This window comes from Pristiophorus japonicus, chromosome 5 (assembly GCF_044704955.1).
Source record: "Pristiophorus japonicus isolate sPriJap1 chromosome 5, sPriJap1.hap1, whole genome shotgun sequence".
Lineage (NCBI taxonomy): Eukaryota > Metazoa > Chordata > Chondrichthyes > Pristiophoridae > Pristiophorus > Pristiophorus japonicus.
Window position 1 is genome coordinate 296223957 of NC_091981.1, and position 16239 is coordinate 296240195.

At 46.7% G+C, this 16239-nt stretch overlaps 2 protein-coding genes across 3 annotated transcripts in view; one reads left to right on the plus strand and one right to left on the minus strand.

Annotated features, from left to right (window-relative positions):
* bop1 (BOP1 ribosomal biogenesis factor) overlaps positions 1-14994 on the minus strand; it is a 179306-nt gene extending 164312 nt beyond the window's left edge. For both annotated transcript variants that reach the window (XM_070881893.1, XM_070881892.1), the window contains exon 1: positions 14868-14994. In XM_070881893.1, coding sequence (XP_070737994.1) covers positions 14868-14966 — 99 coding nt within the window. In that variant the 5' untranslated portion in view covers positions 14967-14994. The remainder of the gene's footprint in view (positions 1-14867) is intronic.
* Positions 14995-15372: 378 nt separating this feature from the next.
* Positions 15373-16239, plus strand: part of hsf1 (heat shock transcription factor 1) — a 105207-nt gene continuing 104340 nt past the window's right edge. The window contains 1 exon segment of the mRNA XM_070881895.1: positions 15373-15745. Coding sequence (XP_070737996.1) covers positions 15650-15745 — 96 coding nt within the window. The 5' untranslated portion in view covers positions 15373-15649.

Below are 16239 nucleotides of genomic sequence, written 5' to 3' on the forward strand. Positions count from 1 at the left end.
ACGGCACCTCCGACAGTGTAGCACTCCCTCAGCACTGCACTAATTTTTGTGCTCAAGTCCCTGGAGTGGGATTTGAACCCACGGCGTTCTGACTGAGAGGCGAGAGTGCTACCCACTGAGTCACAGCTGACACACTGTTAGATGATGCCAAAGGAGAGTTGCACAATTGAATTAGCAAAGATCATGGAAGTAGATCACCTGTTTCAGCAGAAGGTGCTGTGCTAAAATAGATGTGGAAAAAATATTTATAAAATTGATTGTACCAATGAATGAGCTGCTCAGTGATTTGCCAAGTGTGGAACTCAGCCATACAGATCAGGAAGCTTACAGATCCCATTGGGTTATCAGTTCTCAGGTAATGGTGGGGATAGAAACATAGAAACATAGAAAATAGGTGCAGGAGTAGGCCATTCAGCCCTCATAGCCTGCACCGCCATTCAATGAGTTCATGGCTGAACATGCAACTTCAGTACCCACTTCCTGCTTTCTCGCCATACCCCTTGATCCCCGGGGTGGTAAGGACTTCATCCAACTCCCTTTTGAATATATTTAGTGAATTGGCCTCAACTACTTTCTGTGGTAGAGAATTCCACAGGTTCACCACTCTCTGGGTGAAGAAGTTTCTCCTCAGCTCGGTCCTAAATGGCTTACCACTTATCCTTAGGCTGTGACCCCTGGTTCTGGACTTCCCCAACATTGGGAACATTCTTCCTGCATCTAACCTGTCTAAACCCGTCAGAATTTTAAACGTTTCTGAGGTCCCCTCTCATTCTTCTGAACTCCAGTGAATACAAGCCCAGTTGATCCAGTCTTTCTTGATAGGTCAGTCCCACCATCCCGGGAATCAGTCTGGTGAACCTTAGCTGCACTCCCTCAATAGCAAGAATGTCCTTCCTCAAGTTAAGAGACCAAAACTGTACACAATACTCCAGGTGTGGCCTCACCAAGGCCCTGTACAATTGTAGCAACACCTCCCTGCCCCTGTACTCAAATCCCCTCGCTATGAAGGCCAACATGCCATTTGCTTTCTTAACCGCCTGCTGTACCTGCATGCCAACCTTCAATGACTGATGTACCATGACACCCAGGTCTCGTTGCACCTCCCCTTTTCCTAATCTGTCACCATTCAGATAATAGTCTGTCTTTCTGTTTTTAGCACCAAAGTGGATAACCTCACATTTATCCACATTATACTTCATCTGCCATGCATTTGCCCACTCACCTAACCTATCCAAGTCACTCTGCAGCCTCATAGCATCCTCCTCGCAGCTCACAATGCCACCCAACTTAGTGTCATCTGCAAATTTGGAGATACTACATTTAATCCCCTCGTCTAAATCATTAATGTACAATGTAAACAGCTGGGGCCCCAGCACAGAACCTTGCGGTACCCCACTAGTCATTGCCTGCCAGTCTGAAAAGTACCCATTTACTCCTACTCTTTGCTTCCTGTCTGACAACCAGTTCTCAATCCACGTCAGCACACTACCCCCAATCCCATGTGCTTTAACTTTGCACATTAATCTCTTGTGTGGGACCTTGTCGAAAGCCTTCTGAAAGTCCAAATATACCACATCAACTGGTTCTCCCTTGTCCACTTTACTGGAAACATCCTCAAAAAATTCCAGAAGGTTTGTCAAGCATGATTTCCCTTTCACAAATCCATGCTGACTTGGACCTATCATGTCACCATTTGCCAAATGCACTGCTATGACATCCTTAATAATTGATTCCATCATTTTACCCACTACTGAGGTCAGGCTGACCGGTCTATAATTCCCTGTTTTCTCTCTCCCTCCTTTTTTAAAAAGTGGGGTTACATTGGCTACCCTCCACTCCATAGGAACTGATCCAGAGTCAATGGAATGTTGGAAAATGACTGTCAATGCATCCGCTATTTCCAAGGCCACCTCCTTAAGTACTCTGGGATGCAGTCCATCAGGCCCTGGGGATTTATCGGCCTTCAATCCCATCAATTTCCCCAACACAATTTCCTGACTAATAAAGATTTCCCTCAGTTCCTCCTCTTACAAATGGCTCAGAGATGGAGGTAGGGAGGAGGGGAAAATAAAATCAGCTCAGATTCCCAATACCAGTTTAGTGACCCCAGGTGGAAAATGCGCACATAAGAACATAAGAATTCGGAGCAGGAGTAGGCTATTCGGCCCTGTGAGCCTGCATCGCCATTCAATAAGATCTTAAATAAAGGCGATTACAAAGATATGAAGGCAGAGTTGGCTAAAGTGGACTGGGAAAATAGATTAAAGTGTAAGACGGTTGATAAGCAGTGGCAGATATTTAAGGGGATATTTCATAACTTTCAACAAAAGTATATTCCAGTGAGAAGGAAAGACTTTAAGAGAAGGGAGAACCATCTGTGGCTAACTAAGGAAGTAAAGGATGGTACCAAATTGAATACAATGTTATAAAGATTAGTGGTAGGCTAGAGGATTGGGAAATTTTTAGAAACCAGCAAAGGATGACAAAAAATAGAGAGAGAAGATAGATTATGAGAGTAAACTAGCAAGAAATATAAAAACAGATAGTAAAAGCTTCTACAGGTCTATAAAAAGGAAGAGAGTAGCTAAAGTAAACGTTGGTCCCATAGAGGATGAGATTGGGGAACAGGGAAATGGCAAAGACTCTGAACAAATATTTTGTATCGATCTTCACGGTAGAAGACACTAAAAACATCCCAGTAATAGATAATTAAGTCATCATCATAGGCAGTCCCTCGGAATCGAGGAAGACTTTCTTCCACTCCTGAAGTGAGTTTTTTGGTGACTGTACAGTCCAGTACAAGAGCCACAGACTCTGTCACAGTGGGACAGATAGTCGTTGAGGGAAGGGGTGGGTGGGACTGGTTTGCCACACGCTCCTTCCGCTGCCTGCGCTTGACCTCTTCATGCTCTCGGCGTTGATAATGAAGGGAGGGAGGAACTTAAACAATTACTAAAGAAAAAGTACTCTGGAAAATAATGAGATTAAAGATGGACAGGTCCCCTGGACCTGATGGCCTGCATCCCAGGGTCTTAAAAGAAGTGGCTACAGAGATAGTGGATGCATTGGTTGTAATCTACCAAAATTCCCTGGATTCTGGAGAGGTCCCAGCAGATTGGAAAAACACAAATGTAATTCCCTTATTTCAAAAAGGAGGCAGACAGAAAGCAGGAAACTATAGACCAGTTAGCCTAACATCTGTCGTTGGGAAAATGCTAGAGTCCATTATTAAGCAGTAGCAGGACATTTGGAAAATCATAATTCAGTCAAGCAGAGTCAGCATGGTTTTATGAAAGGGAAATCATGTTTGACAAATTTGCTGGAGTTCTTTGAGAATGTATAGAGCAGGGTGGATAAAGGGGAACCAGTGGATGTAGTGTATTTGGATTACCAGAAGGCATTCGATAAGGTACCACATAAAAGGATACTGCACAAGATAAAAGCTCACGGGGTTGGAGGTAATATATTAGCATGGATAGCGGACTAGCTAACTAACAAAAAACAGATAATCGGGATAAATGGGTAATTTTCTGGTTGGCGATCGGTAACTAGTGGGGTGCCGCAGGGATCAGTGCTGGGGGCTCAACTATTTACAATCTATATTAATGATTTGGATGAAGGGACCGAGTGTAATGTAGCCAAGTTTGCTGATGATACAAAGATGGGAGGGAAAGCAAGTTGCGAGGAGGACACAAAGAATCTGCAAAAGGATATAGACAGGCTAAGTGAGTGGGCAAACATTTGGCAGATGGCGTATAATGTTGGACAGTGTGAGGTTATCCACTTTGGCAGGGAAAATAAAAAAACAAATTATTATTTAAATGGAGAGAGATTACAAAATACTGCAGTACAGAGGGATCTGGGGGTCCTTGTGGATGAAACACAAACATTTAGTATGCAGGTACAGCAAGTAATCAGGAAGGCAAATGGAATGTTGGCCTTTATTGCAAAGGGGATAGAGTATAAAAGTAGGGAAGTCCTGCTACAACTGTACAGGGTATTGGTGAGGCAACACCTGAAGTAGTGTGTACAGGTTTGGTTTCCTTATTTGAGGAGGGATATACTTGTATTGGAGGCAGTTCAGAGAAGGTTCATTAGGTTGATTCCGGAGATGAGGGGGTTGACTTATGAAGATAGGTTGAGCCTATACTCATTGGAGTTCAGAAGAATGAGAGGTGATCTTATTGAAACATACAAGATACTGAGGGGGCTCGACAAGGTAGATGCAGAGAGGATGTTTTCACTCGAGGGGGAGTCTAGAACGAGGGGGCATAGTTTAAGAATAAGGGGCTGCCCATTTAAAACGGAGATGAGGAGGAATTTCTTCTCTCAGAGGGTTGTAAATCTGTGGAATTCTCTGCCCCAGAGAGCTGTGGAGGCTGGATTATTGAATATATTTAAGATGGAGATAGATAGATTTTTGAAAGATAAAGGAGTGAAGGGCTACAGGGAGCGGGCAGGGAAGTGGAGCTGAGTCCATGATCGGATCAGCCATGATCTTATTGAATGGCGGAGCAGGCTCAAGGGGCTGAATGGCCTACTCCTGCTCCTATTTCCTTTGTTCCTAAGATCATGGCTGATCTTTTACCTCAACTCCACTTGCCTGCACTATCCCCATACCTCTTGATTCCCTTAATATTCAAAAATCTGTCAATCTCTATCTTGAATATACTCATGGACCGAGTCTCCATAGCCCTCTGGGGTAGAGAATTCCAAAGATTCACAACCCAGTAAGTGAAGAAATTTCTCCTCATCTCAGTCCTAAATGGCTGACCCCTTATTCTGAGACTGTAACCCCTGGTTCTAGACACCCCAGCCAACGGAAACATCCTGCCTGCATCTGCTCTGCCAAGCCCTGTAAGAATTTTGTATGTTTCAATGAGATCACCTCTCATTCTTCTAAACTCTAGAGAATATAGGCTTAATCTACTCAATCTCTCCACATAGGACAATCCCCCCATCCCAGGAATAAGTTTGGTGAACCTTCGTTGCACTCCCTGTATGGCAAGTATATCCTTCCTTGGGTAAGGAGACCAAAACTATACACAATACTGCAGGTGTGGTCTCACCAGGTCCCTATATCATTGAAGTAAGGCATCTTTACTCTTATACTCAATCCTCTTATAATAAAGGCGAACATACAATTTGCGTTCTTAATTGTTTGCTGTGCCTGCGTGTTGACTTTCAGTGATTCATGTAGCAGGACACCCAGGTCCCTCTGAACACCAACATTTCCCACCGTTTAAAATATTCTCTATTTTTCCTAACTTCACATTTCTCCACATTGTATGTTGAAAGAGCGACCTCATTCAACGGTCACCAGTGCTGCCATATGAAGTCTGTTCCCCTCCTCAGCAGACCACGTCTGTCAGCTAAACTGTCTGGTGTTTAAATGCTAAAACTTATTTTTAATATTCTTTATTCATTCTCGGAAATGCAAGGCCAGCATTTATTGCCCATCCCTAGCTGCCCTGGAAAGGTGGCGTGTACAACACAGTGCTTGCGATGCCACGACAGAGGACTGTTAAGAGTTACATAGAAACATAGAAATTAGGTGCAGGAGTAGGCCATTCGGCCTTTCGAGCCTGCACTACCATTCAATAAGATCATGGCTGATTGTTCAATCTCAGTACCCCTTTCCTGCTTTCTCTCCATACCCCTTGATCCCTTTCGCCGTAAGGGCCATATCTAACTCCCTTTTGAATATATCCAACAAACTGTCCTCAACAACTTTCTGTAGTAGAGAATTCCACAGGTTCACAATTCGCTGAATGAAGTTTCTCCTCGTCTCGGTCCCAAATGGCTTACCCCTTATCCTTAGACTATGAACCCTGGTCCTGGACTTCCCCAGGATCGGGGACATTCTCCCTGCATCTAACCTGTCCAATCCTGTCAGAATTTTATATGTTTCTATGAGATCCCCTCTCATTCTTCTAAACTCCAGTGAATACAGGCCCAGTTGATCCAGTCTCTCTAATGTCAGTTCTGCCATTCCGGAATCAGTCTGGTGAACCTTCGCTGTACTCCCTCAATAGCAAGAACGTCTTTCCTCAGATTAGGAGACCAAAACTGAACACAATATTCAAGGTGTGGCCTCACCAAGGATGTTGGTGCAGAACAGGAGTCATATTCAAGCCAAACCGGGTAAGGACGGCAATTACCGAACCTGACGGATCAGCACCAATGGCACTCATCGTGTAAAAGGGTCTGTACACAGGCTGTGACTCAGCACAACATGTGAAGCAGGGAGCTGGGGCAAACGGTTTATTAGATTTAATGTTCGGCACTCCACTGGAGATGGCTATTGACCTGAAAATGGTTAAACACCTGCCTAGCTAGATTTGAACTGTAATTAAGACGATGGTCAAAAAAAGACATAAGAACACACTTTGGAACTGTGGACAGATTAGTGGGAAGGAAACCTCACACTATTAGAAAAATTGGGTAATTTAACATTATTTTAAAGAGACATGAAAAATACATCCTTACAGGAAGGAGTAACGAAGCTAAACTTAACAAAAGGAACAACGTACGAAGCTGAAAATGACAGACCAGTTAGTCTGGGATTTAGAGGCCAGCTAGCCTTTCAGCTTGATGTAAGAGTTTTGCAGAAACTAGTGCTCCTCTAAAGAGCACACAGGCCAAAGCAAGGTTTAAGTAGTAGCGAACCATGCCTCACAAAATCAAGTAGATTATTGAGACTGATAATTTTAGCACACAAAAGCTCTGCAACGATTCATTTTTTTTAAATTCTTGGGATATGGGCATTGCTGGCAAGGTACAGCAAATAATCAGGAAGGCAAGTGGAATGTTGGCCTTTATTGCAAGGGGGATAAAGTATAAAAGCAGAGAAGTCCTGCTGCAACTGTACAGGATATTGGTGAGGCCACACCCGGAGTACTGCATACAGTTTTGGTCTCCGTTTTTAAGGATATACTTGCATTGGAGGCAGTTCAGAGAAGGTCCACTAGTTTGATTCCGGAGATGAGGGGGTTGACTTATAAGGATATGTTGAGTATGTTGGGCCTATACACATTGGAGTTCAGAAGAATGAGAGGTGATCTTATTGAAACATATAAGATAATGAGGGGGCTCGACAAGGCGGATGCAGAGAGGGTATTTCCATTCATGGGTGAATCTAAAACTACGGGACATAGTCTCAGAATAAGGGGCCGCCCATTTAAAACTGAGATGAGGAGGAATTTCTTCTCTCAAAGGGTTGTAAATCTATGGAATTCTCTGCCCCAGAGAGCTGTGGCAGCTGTAATATATTTAAGGCGGAGATTAAGACAGATTTTTGAGCGATAAGGGAATAAAGGGTTATGGGGAGCGGACAGGGAAGTGGAGCTGAGTCCATGATCAGATCAGCCATGATCTTTTTGAATGGCGGAGCAGGCTCGAGGGGCCAAATGGCCTACTCCTGCTCCTATTTCTTATGTTCTTATTTATTGCCCCTCACTAGTTTCCCCGAGAAGGTGGTGGACCTGCTGTAAGTCATTCTTTGTAGCAGTTTGATACAATGTCAGAAGGCAGTTATGAGTCACATGTAGGCCCAGACTGGGTAAGGATGGCAGGTTTCCTTCCCTAAAGGACATTAGTGACCCAGTTGGGGTTTTACGACAATCCAACAGCTTCATGGTCACTTTTACTGATAGCAGCTTTTTATTTCCAGATTTGTTTATTTTGATAAAACTGAATTCACATTCTCAAAACGGTGATGGCAGGATTTGAACACTCATCATTGGATTACTAGTCCAGAAACATAATCACTACACTATTGTACCCTTTTTCATCAAATGCCTTATGAAAATCGATGCGAACTTTCGCAGCAGCTGTAGTTCCTACTCAGCTACTTGACAACAGAAAGCAGGTGATGAAAACTGGTTAAAGCTCAGACTGCGGCTGCAGTAACCAAAGGCCTGCTCTGGTTCCTCTCTCATTCACACTACTGCTAAAATAGGAAGAAGAATACGGTCGTAAAAACCTGCGGGGAGGATACTTGCAATGAAATTTACTAACACCAAGTCACATGGCCAAATGACAATAGGACATATTGACAGCATTTAAAACAATCTATATATATTAAGCAAATGAATTTTATAATCATCTTTAGATGCAAGGTGCTGAATGTTCGCACATAAAATATGGATGAGTGAAAGAACTTGCTCTAATATACATCATCATCATCATAGGCAGTCCCTCAAAATTGTGGAAGACTTCTTCCACTCTAAAAGTGAGTTTTCAGGTGACTGAACAGACCAACGGGTGGGACAGATAGCCATTGAAGGAAAGGGGTGGGTGGGACAGGTTTGCCGCACGCTCCTTCCGCATGCTCTCGGCGACGATGTTCGAGGTGCTCAGCGCCCTCCCGGATGCTCTTCCTCCACTTAGGGCGGTCTTTGGCCAGGGACTCCCAGGTGTCGGTGGGGATGTTGCACTGTGTCAAGGAGGCTTTGAGGGTGTCCTTGAAACATTTCCTCTGCCCACCTGTAGAAGTTCCGAGTAGAGTGCTTGCTTTGGGAGTCTGTGTGTCAAAAATACCTTTCTCTTTCTCAATACATGGGCAACACTGCCAATATCGCATTGATTACCCATCCCTAGATGCACTGAGAAGCTGGTGGACCCTCTTCTTGAAGAAATCAAGTCCCCGTGGTGTTAGTGCTGCCACGATGCATCAGGGAGATTTCCAGATTGGCGGAGGTGCGGTATGTGCCCCAATCGGAAAGGTGCAAGACTTGGGACAGAACATGAAAGTGATAGCAATCACACAACATTGCTGCTCCTGTTTCGATCAGTGCGCGGTCACAGGGGAAGGAGGTGCTCTCAAAGTAACCATGGCAGGTTGCTGCCTGTAAATCGTATGTACTGCAGCCGCAGTGCGCCCGTGGTGGAGAGGGTGGATAAGCACCCCTGCCACTAGACTCAAGGATTATCCTGGATGATACCGAGCTTCTTGATCTAGTTGTAGCTGCCCATTTAGGTGCGTGGTGTATATTTAATCACACTGATAACTTACATAAGAACATAAGAATTAGGAACAGGAGTAGGCCATCGAGCCCCTCGAGCCTGCTCCGCCATTCAACAAGATCATGGCTGATCGGGCCATGGACTCAGCTGCACTTACCCGTCCGCTCCCCGTAACCCTTAATTCCCTTATTGGTTAAAAATCTATCTATCTATCTGTGATTTGAAAACATTCAATGAGCTAGCCTCAACTGCTTCCTTGGGCAGAGAATTCCACAGATTCACAACCCTCTGGGAGAAGAAATTCCTTCTCAACTCGGTTTTAAATTGGCTCCCCCGTATTTTGAGGCTGTGCCCCCTAGTTCTAGTCTCCTCTATCTTGTCTCTCCCTTTCATTATTTTAAATGTTTCTCATCCTTCTGAACTCCAACGAGTAAAGACCCAGTCTACTCAACCTATCATCATAAGGTAACTCCCTCATCTCCGGAATCAGCCTAGTGAATCGACTCTGTACCCTCTCCAAAGCTAGTATATCCTTCCTTAAGTAAGGTGACCAAAACTGCACGCAGTACTCCAGGTGCGGCCTCACCAATACCCTGTACAGTTGCAGCAGGACCTCCCTGCTTTTGTACTCCATCCCTCTCGCAATGAAGGCCAACATTCCATTCGCCTTCCTGATTACCTGCTGCACCTGCAAACTAACTTTTTGGGATTCTAAAAGAGTTTCATGCACAAGGAAGATTTTAGAGATGAACTCTTGTCAAGGTGGGTTTAGTTGCAGTGCAAGTGTTGGCTGCACCCACATTAAAGATTGCAGTTAGCAGAGTTTCATGCACAAGGAGTCAGACCCTGCAGAGATACCTTTACGTCGAGCCCCCTCCTAGGTGGTGTGCTCTAGCAACGTATTTCTTCCGCCAGCAGCGCGACCTCAATTACGACACGCAGCTCCTGTTTGTGAACTTGGGGGGTGTCAGGACCGCCCTCCAGGAGCTGCCTGTCTTTTACAATGAACTCATCAGGGTCTGGAACAAAGTCTCCACAAAGCGCAGCTCTCCGCCGGCTGGAGTGGCGGCCGTCCTGCAGGAGCTGCTGCTCGGGAATCCGTACCTCCACGACCGAGGTTTTATGTGGCGGTCGGAAGAGAGGGCTGTGGCTGGTGAGGTGACCAGGGTCAGGGACCTGCTCGATGGCGGAGGAGCGGGCTGGATGGCGCCAGGCACGCTAGCGCGGCGCCTAAATTCAGCCAACGTCCGCCACGCGGCCGAAGCCATCGAGTCGCTAAAAACAGCTTTGGGCCCTGACTCTGTTAGGTGCATCGAGGAAGCTCAAGCACGTGGGGAGATCCCGTCCGAACTGACCCCCGTCCGGACGGAATTCCTCATTGGCGCCAAACCCCGGAACCTCCCTCGGGGGCCGGCGCCTCACAACTTGAGCCGCCTCGGGGAAATCCCCTCCGTGCCTTTCATTTCCGCGCGGAGGGGTTTCCTGTACGGGCTGCTCCTGCACACTCTCAACTTTGCCATCCTCGCCGGCCGTCCGGACACGCCATGGCGTACCATCTTGCCGTCCGGAGGAGGTGGGGGTCCCCGATGGAGGGCACTCTATGCGGGAGTCCTCCCACTATTCATCGAGGACTTGGCCTGGAGGGTGGTGCACGGAGCAGTGCCGTGCAACAAATTTTTAAGCCGGTTCACGGACTCCCAGGCCGCCTGCAATTTCTGCGGTCTGGAGGAGTCCGTGTTCCATGTTTTTATTGAGTGCACAAGGTTGCAGCCCCTGTTTCATTATTTAAAGGGGCTGCTCCTGAAATTCTAGATGCCATTCAGTTCCACTCTCCTGATCTTTGGGCACCCTGTGCGGAGGGGAGCGGGTAGGTCCAAGGGCCTCCTCGTAGGACTGCTCCTGGGCACGGCCAAGGGTACCATCAGCCGGTCCAGGCAGCGGGCGGTCGAGGGGGTCGTTCAACCTGACTGCCTGCCTCTCTTCCGCTCTTACATCCGGTCCAGGGTGTCCTTGGAGATGGAGCACGCGGTGTCCACCTGTACGCTCGCGGCCTTCCGCGAGAGGTGGGCACCGGAGGGACTGGAGTGCATCATCACGCCCGGCAACCAAATTTTAATTTGATTTTACGTTTTTAAGTTTAATTTGTTTTAATTGCCGGTGCTTTTAGTGTCCCCCTCCCCTTTTATAGGGGGCACTGGAGGAAAAAAAAGTGATTTTAGTGCCCCAAAAAAAACCAAAAAAAAAGAAAAACACAAAAAAAAAACCACAAAAAAGAAAAAAAAAAGGGCCTTGTAAATGTCTGGTGTGTCATCCAGGTCGGGTGGCACGGATTAATGTTTTATGTTTTACAGATAAACTCCAAAAAGAGTTTCATGCACAAGGAGTCCTTGGAGATGGAGCACGCGGTGTCCACCGGTACGCTCGCGGCCTTCCGCGAGAGGTGGGCACCGGAGGGACTGGAGTGCATCATCACGCCCGGCAACCAAATTTTAATTTGATTTTACGTTTTAAAGTTTAATTTGTTTTAATTGCCGGTGCTTTTAGTGTCCCCCTCCCCTTTTATAGGGGGCACTGGAGGAAAAAATGTGATTTTAGTCCCCAAAAAAAAAGAAAAACACAAAAAAAAAAACACAAAAAAGAAAAACAAAGGGGCCTTGTAAATGTCAGGTGTGTCATCCAGGTCGGGTGGCACCGATTAATGTTTTATGTTTTTCAGATAAACTCCAAAAAGAGTTTCATGCACAAGGACCCCCAGGTCCCTCTGCATCGCAGCATGTTGTAATTTCTCCCCATTCAAATATTTCCTTTTACTGTTTTTTTTCCCCAAGGTGGATGACCTCACATTTTCCGACATTGTATTCCATCTGCCAAACCTCAGCCCATTCGCTTAACCGATCTAAATCTCTTTGCAGCCTCTCTGTGTCCTCTACACAACCCACTTTCCCATTAATCTTTGTGTCATCTGAAAATGTTGTTACACTACACTCTGTCCCCTCTTCCAGGTCATCTATGTATATTGTAAACAGTTGTGGTCCCAGCACCGATCCCTGTGGTACACCACTAACCACCGATTTCCAACCCGAAAAAGGACCCATTTATCCCGACTCTCTGCTTTCTGTTAGCCAGCCAATTCTTGATCTATGCTAATACATTTCCTCTGACTCCGCGTACCTTTATCTTCTGCAGTAATCTTTTGTGTGGCACCTTACCAAACGCCTTTTGGAAATCTAAAAACACCACATCCATCGGTACACCTCTATCCACCATGCTCGTTATATCCTCAAAGAAACGGATCGAAAGAGTTTTCTCTCTCTCAAGGACAGGAATATGTTAGAAATCAGGGATGGCTAAAAATGTATCATCATCATCATAAGCAGGCCCTCGGAATTGAGGAAGACTTGCTTCTACTCTTAAAATGAGCCCTTCGGTGGCTGAACAGTCCAATACGAGAGCCACAGTCCCCGTCACAGGTGGGACAGATAGCCGTTGATGGTAAGGGAGGGCAGGACAGATTTGTCGCCGCTCTTTCTGCTACCTGCGCTTGATTTCTGCATGCTCTAAGTGAGGAGACTCAAGGTGCTCAGCGCCCTCCCGGATGCACTTCCTTCACTTAGGGCGGTTTTTGGCCAGGGACTCCCAGGTGTCGGTGGGGATGTTATCAGGGAGGCTTTGAGGGTGTGCTTGTAACATTTCCTCTGCCCAACTTTGGCTCGTTTGCCGTGAAGGAATTCCAAGTAGAGAACAGAGGTTCACTACATTGATCCCTGGGGATGAGAGGGATTTCCTATGAGGAGATATTGAGCCTATACTCTGGAGTTTAGAAGAATGAGAGGTGAATGCATGCCAGACACGAGACTCCCAAAGCAAGCGCTCTTTCAGAACACCTTCACGGCAAACGAGCCAAAGGTGGGCAGAGGAAACGTTACAAGGTCACCCTCAAAGGAGAGGAGGCGGGGGACCCCAATGGAAGGCTCTCTATGTGGGAGTCCTCCCTTTATCTATTGGGGACTTGGCCTGGAGGGTGTTGCACGGGGCAGTCCCGTGCAATCGGTTCACGGACTCCCAGGCCACCTGCATTTTCTGTGGCCTTGAGGAGTCAGTGTTCCATATTTTGTAGAGTGTGTGAGGTTGCAGCCCCTTTGAAGGGGCTGCTCCTCGATTTCTGGCTACATTTCAGTCCCACACTCCTGATCTTTGGGAACCCGGTGTGAAGGGGGAGCGGGCAGGTCGGAGGGCCTCCTCGCGGGACTGCTCCTGGGCCTGGCCAACGTGGCCATTAACAGGTCCAGGCAGGGGGCAGTCGAGGGGGTGCTTCAGTCCGACTGCCTGCCTCTCTTCCACAACTACGTTCATGCCAGGGTGTCCCTGGAGATGGAGCACGCGGTGTCTACCGGTACGCTAAAGGCCTTCCGCGACAGGTGGGCACCAGAGGGACTGGTGTGCATCATCACCCTCGGAAACCAAATTTTGATTTGATTGGTTAGGTTTCCTTAAACATTTTTGGCTAGTTTGCAGTTGTTGTGCCCCTTTAACAAGGGAGCACTTGGTTTTATTGTGTAATTTAAAAGAGTTGTAACAAAAAGACTAAAACAGATATCTACTATCTACAGGAGACACGACAAAACTCATGACGCTTACTTCGACTGACTTCCCAGCTGCATAACTTCTATTAATTGTACCATGAGGGTCAAGGGAAACCATCACCAAGTCACACATCATCTTGGCTTGAACAAGTATCATTGTTCCTTTACCGTTGAAATCCTTATCTAACACTTATGCAGAAACACCAGTACAATGGCTGCAGCTATTCAATGAGGCCCACCACCACCACCTTCGAAGGGCAACTACAGATAAATACCAGCCTTGCCCAGATCCTCAGAACAAATGTTTAAAAACATGTGGGGTGGGATTTTTAACCAATAAGGGAATTAAGGGTTACGGGGAGAGGGCGGATAAGTGGAGCCGAGTCCACGGCCAGATCAGACATGATCTTATTGAATGGCGGAGCAGGCTCGAGGGGCTAGATGGCCTACTCCTGTTCCTAATTCTTATGGGATTGGGGGTAATGTGTACTATGCAATTGAAGTGCATTACCTTCAAAAGGAGTTCGAACAATTTCCAGTTGAGAAAAGAGCCAAAGAGGCAGAAACCCACATCACATTTTAAAAAGTACTTCGATATGCACTTGAGATGCCATAAACACAAGAACATTAAGAAATAGGAGCAAGAGTAGGCCATTTGGCCCCTTGAGCCTGCTCCGCCATTCAATAAGATCATGGCTGATCTGAAACTGCAAGGCTACTGACCTCAGTGCTGGAAAGTGGGATTAGGCTGGAAAGATCTTTCGACAAGCGCAGACACGAATGGCCCACATTTATTTTACCATAAATTTCTATGAAGATGGGACTGTGAATGTCAAGATGGAAGAGTGAGAACAAGCCACAAGAGATGGCAGAGAACACGATGCAAGATCTTGTGGAAAGTACAGCCAGCCTGGTTATGGCCAAGCACATATTAAATACTTTGCTGTTTTTTTTTAAATTAACAGCAGAGATCAAAGAGAGATTTCATCCTCACTAAAAATGTCACCTGTTTTCAATCATTCTGACGGCTAAATGAAGGAGCACAGCCTCCTCTCTCTGCCCTGTGGTACATGGGCCTCTCCTGAAATACCAACTGTCTTGCAAAGATGCTGCCAGTCTAATTCAATCCAAAAGAGAGAGACAAAAAGTCTCGTTTAAAAACAAAATAGCATATTTTAAAAACTAAACGCCATTCCGGCTTCCAGACCCACGTTGGAAGTTTCCAGTGATTCTCCCCTCGCCTCGCTGCGGTGAGCGCTTCAACCGAAGATCGCAGGTCCGTCTAAACAAAGTTTAGACGACCCACAAAATACACACCTGGTCCTTTTCCTCGAGACCCGTGTCCGGGGCCGGCCGCTTGCTTCGGCCGCCTTTGCCGCTCCTTTCCCCGGCTGCCGACATGCTCTCGGCCGCCATCTTACTACAGGAGCCGCTCACTCCTTGGCCGGCGGGTGGAAAGAGGAAAGGTCAGAGGTGAACACCCATTACATTTCCCCCCCCCCCCTAAAACAAAACTTAACATCTCGTAGTGTGCGTTTCCAAAAAATAAAACCTTTATCGAATAGACGGGGAGAAATCTAAATCTATTTTTCTTCACTTAAAGGCATGTAAAATATTTCGTTTGCTGCAGAGGTCAAAGGTGATGGGCGGATTTTCCTTATTTTGCGAAAGCCGAAGCCGTTCGTTGCCGCAGCTGGATGAACCGATTTATTTTCGATATTGCGGGAAGGTAAAAATGAGATGTGACATAATGTGAGGTAAATAAAGCGTCGAGTCGGGGTGTGAGGGGGGGGGGGAGGGGCGGCGAGTTGCTGCGTGAGTAAGATGGCGGCGGTTGTCGGGGAGTGTGCGGGAGCGAGTTGAAGTGGTGCCTGAGGCCGAGCGGCGGCGTTGTTGTTGTTGCCGCCCAGCCCCTTCGTTGCTGTTTATTGTGACTGCGCAATTGCGAAGCCCCGTGGGGGGGGGGGAAACGAACGAGCGAGCGAGCGGGCCCTGGCAGTGCTGAGTCCCGCCTGCCGCCCCACGATCACCACCGCAAGCCTCCCCTTCCCCAGGCTGACAGGGCGCCGTCGGTTTCGCGGCCTGTGCCGGGCCTCCGGATGGACGCGCACGGCAGCAGCGTGCCCGCCTTCCTCACCAAGCTGTGGACTTTAATCGAGGACCCCGACACCAACGAGCTCATCTGCTGGAGCGCGGTAAGTCACCAGAGGCCGGGGATTGCGGCCTTGGCGCGCAGGCCGTGAATAAAAGGGAGGGAGGGAGGGGGCGTGGGCACAAAAATAAACACCGGACGACTGTCTCTTCCTTACAAGTGTTTGTAAAATTGCAAACCCCCCTGGATTATTTTTAAATTGAGAAGGATTTTATTACCTGATGAGAGAAGCTTTGTCAAGTTGGTTTTTCATTTGGAAGATGACTAGCACTAAATATTTTTTTGTCCAAACAACCTATTTTTGTGCACAAGGTTCACTTTTAATGAGCAATTATTAATGATTGAAAGCTGTTGCCTTAAAGAACTTTGAAAGTATCATTTTTCTCAAATGTATTTATCACAGTCATCCTTTAACTTTCATTAAGTTTCTGAACCCAGTGCCTACTTACACTGGCACATTGAATGGTGGAGCAGGCTTGAGGGACTGTATGGCCTTCTATTTTTTTTAATATGTACCAACAGTCATCATTTTCCCCC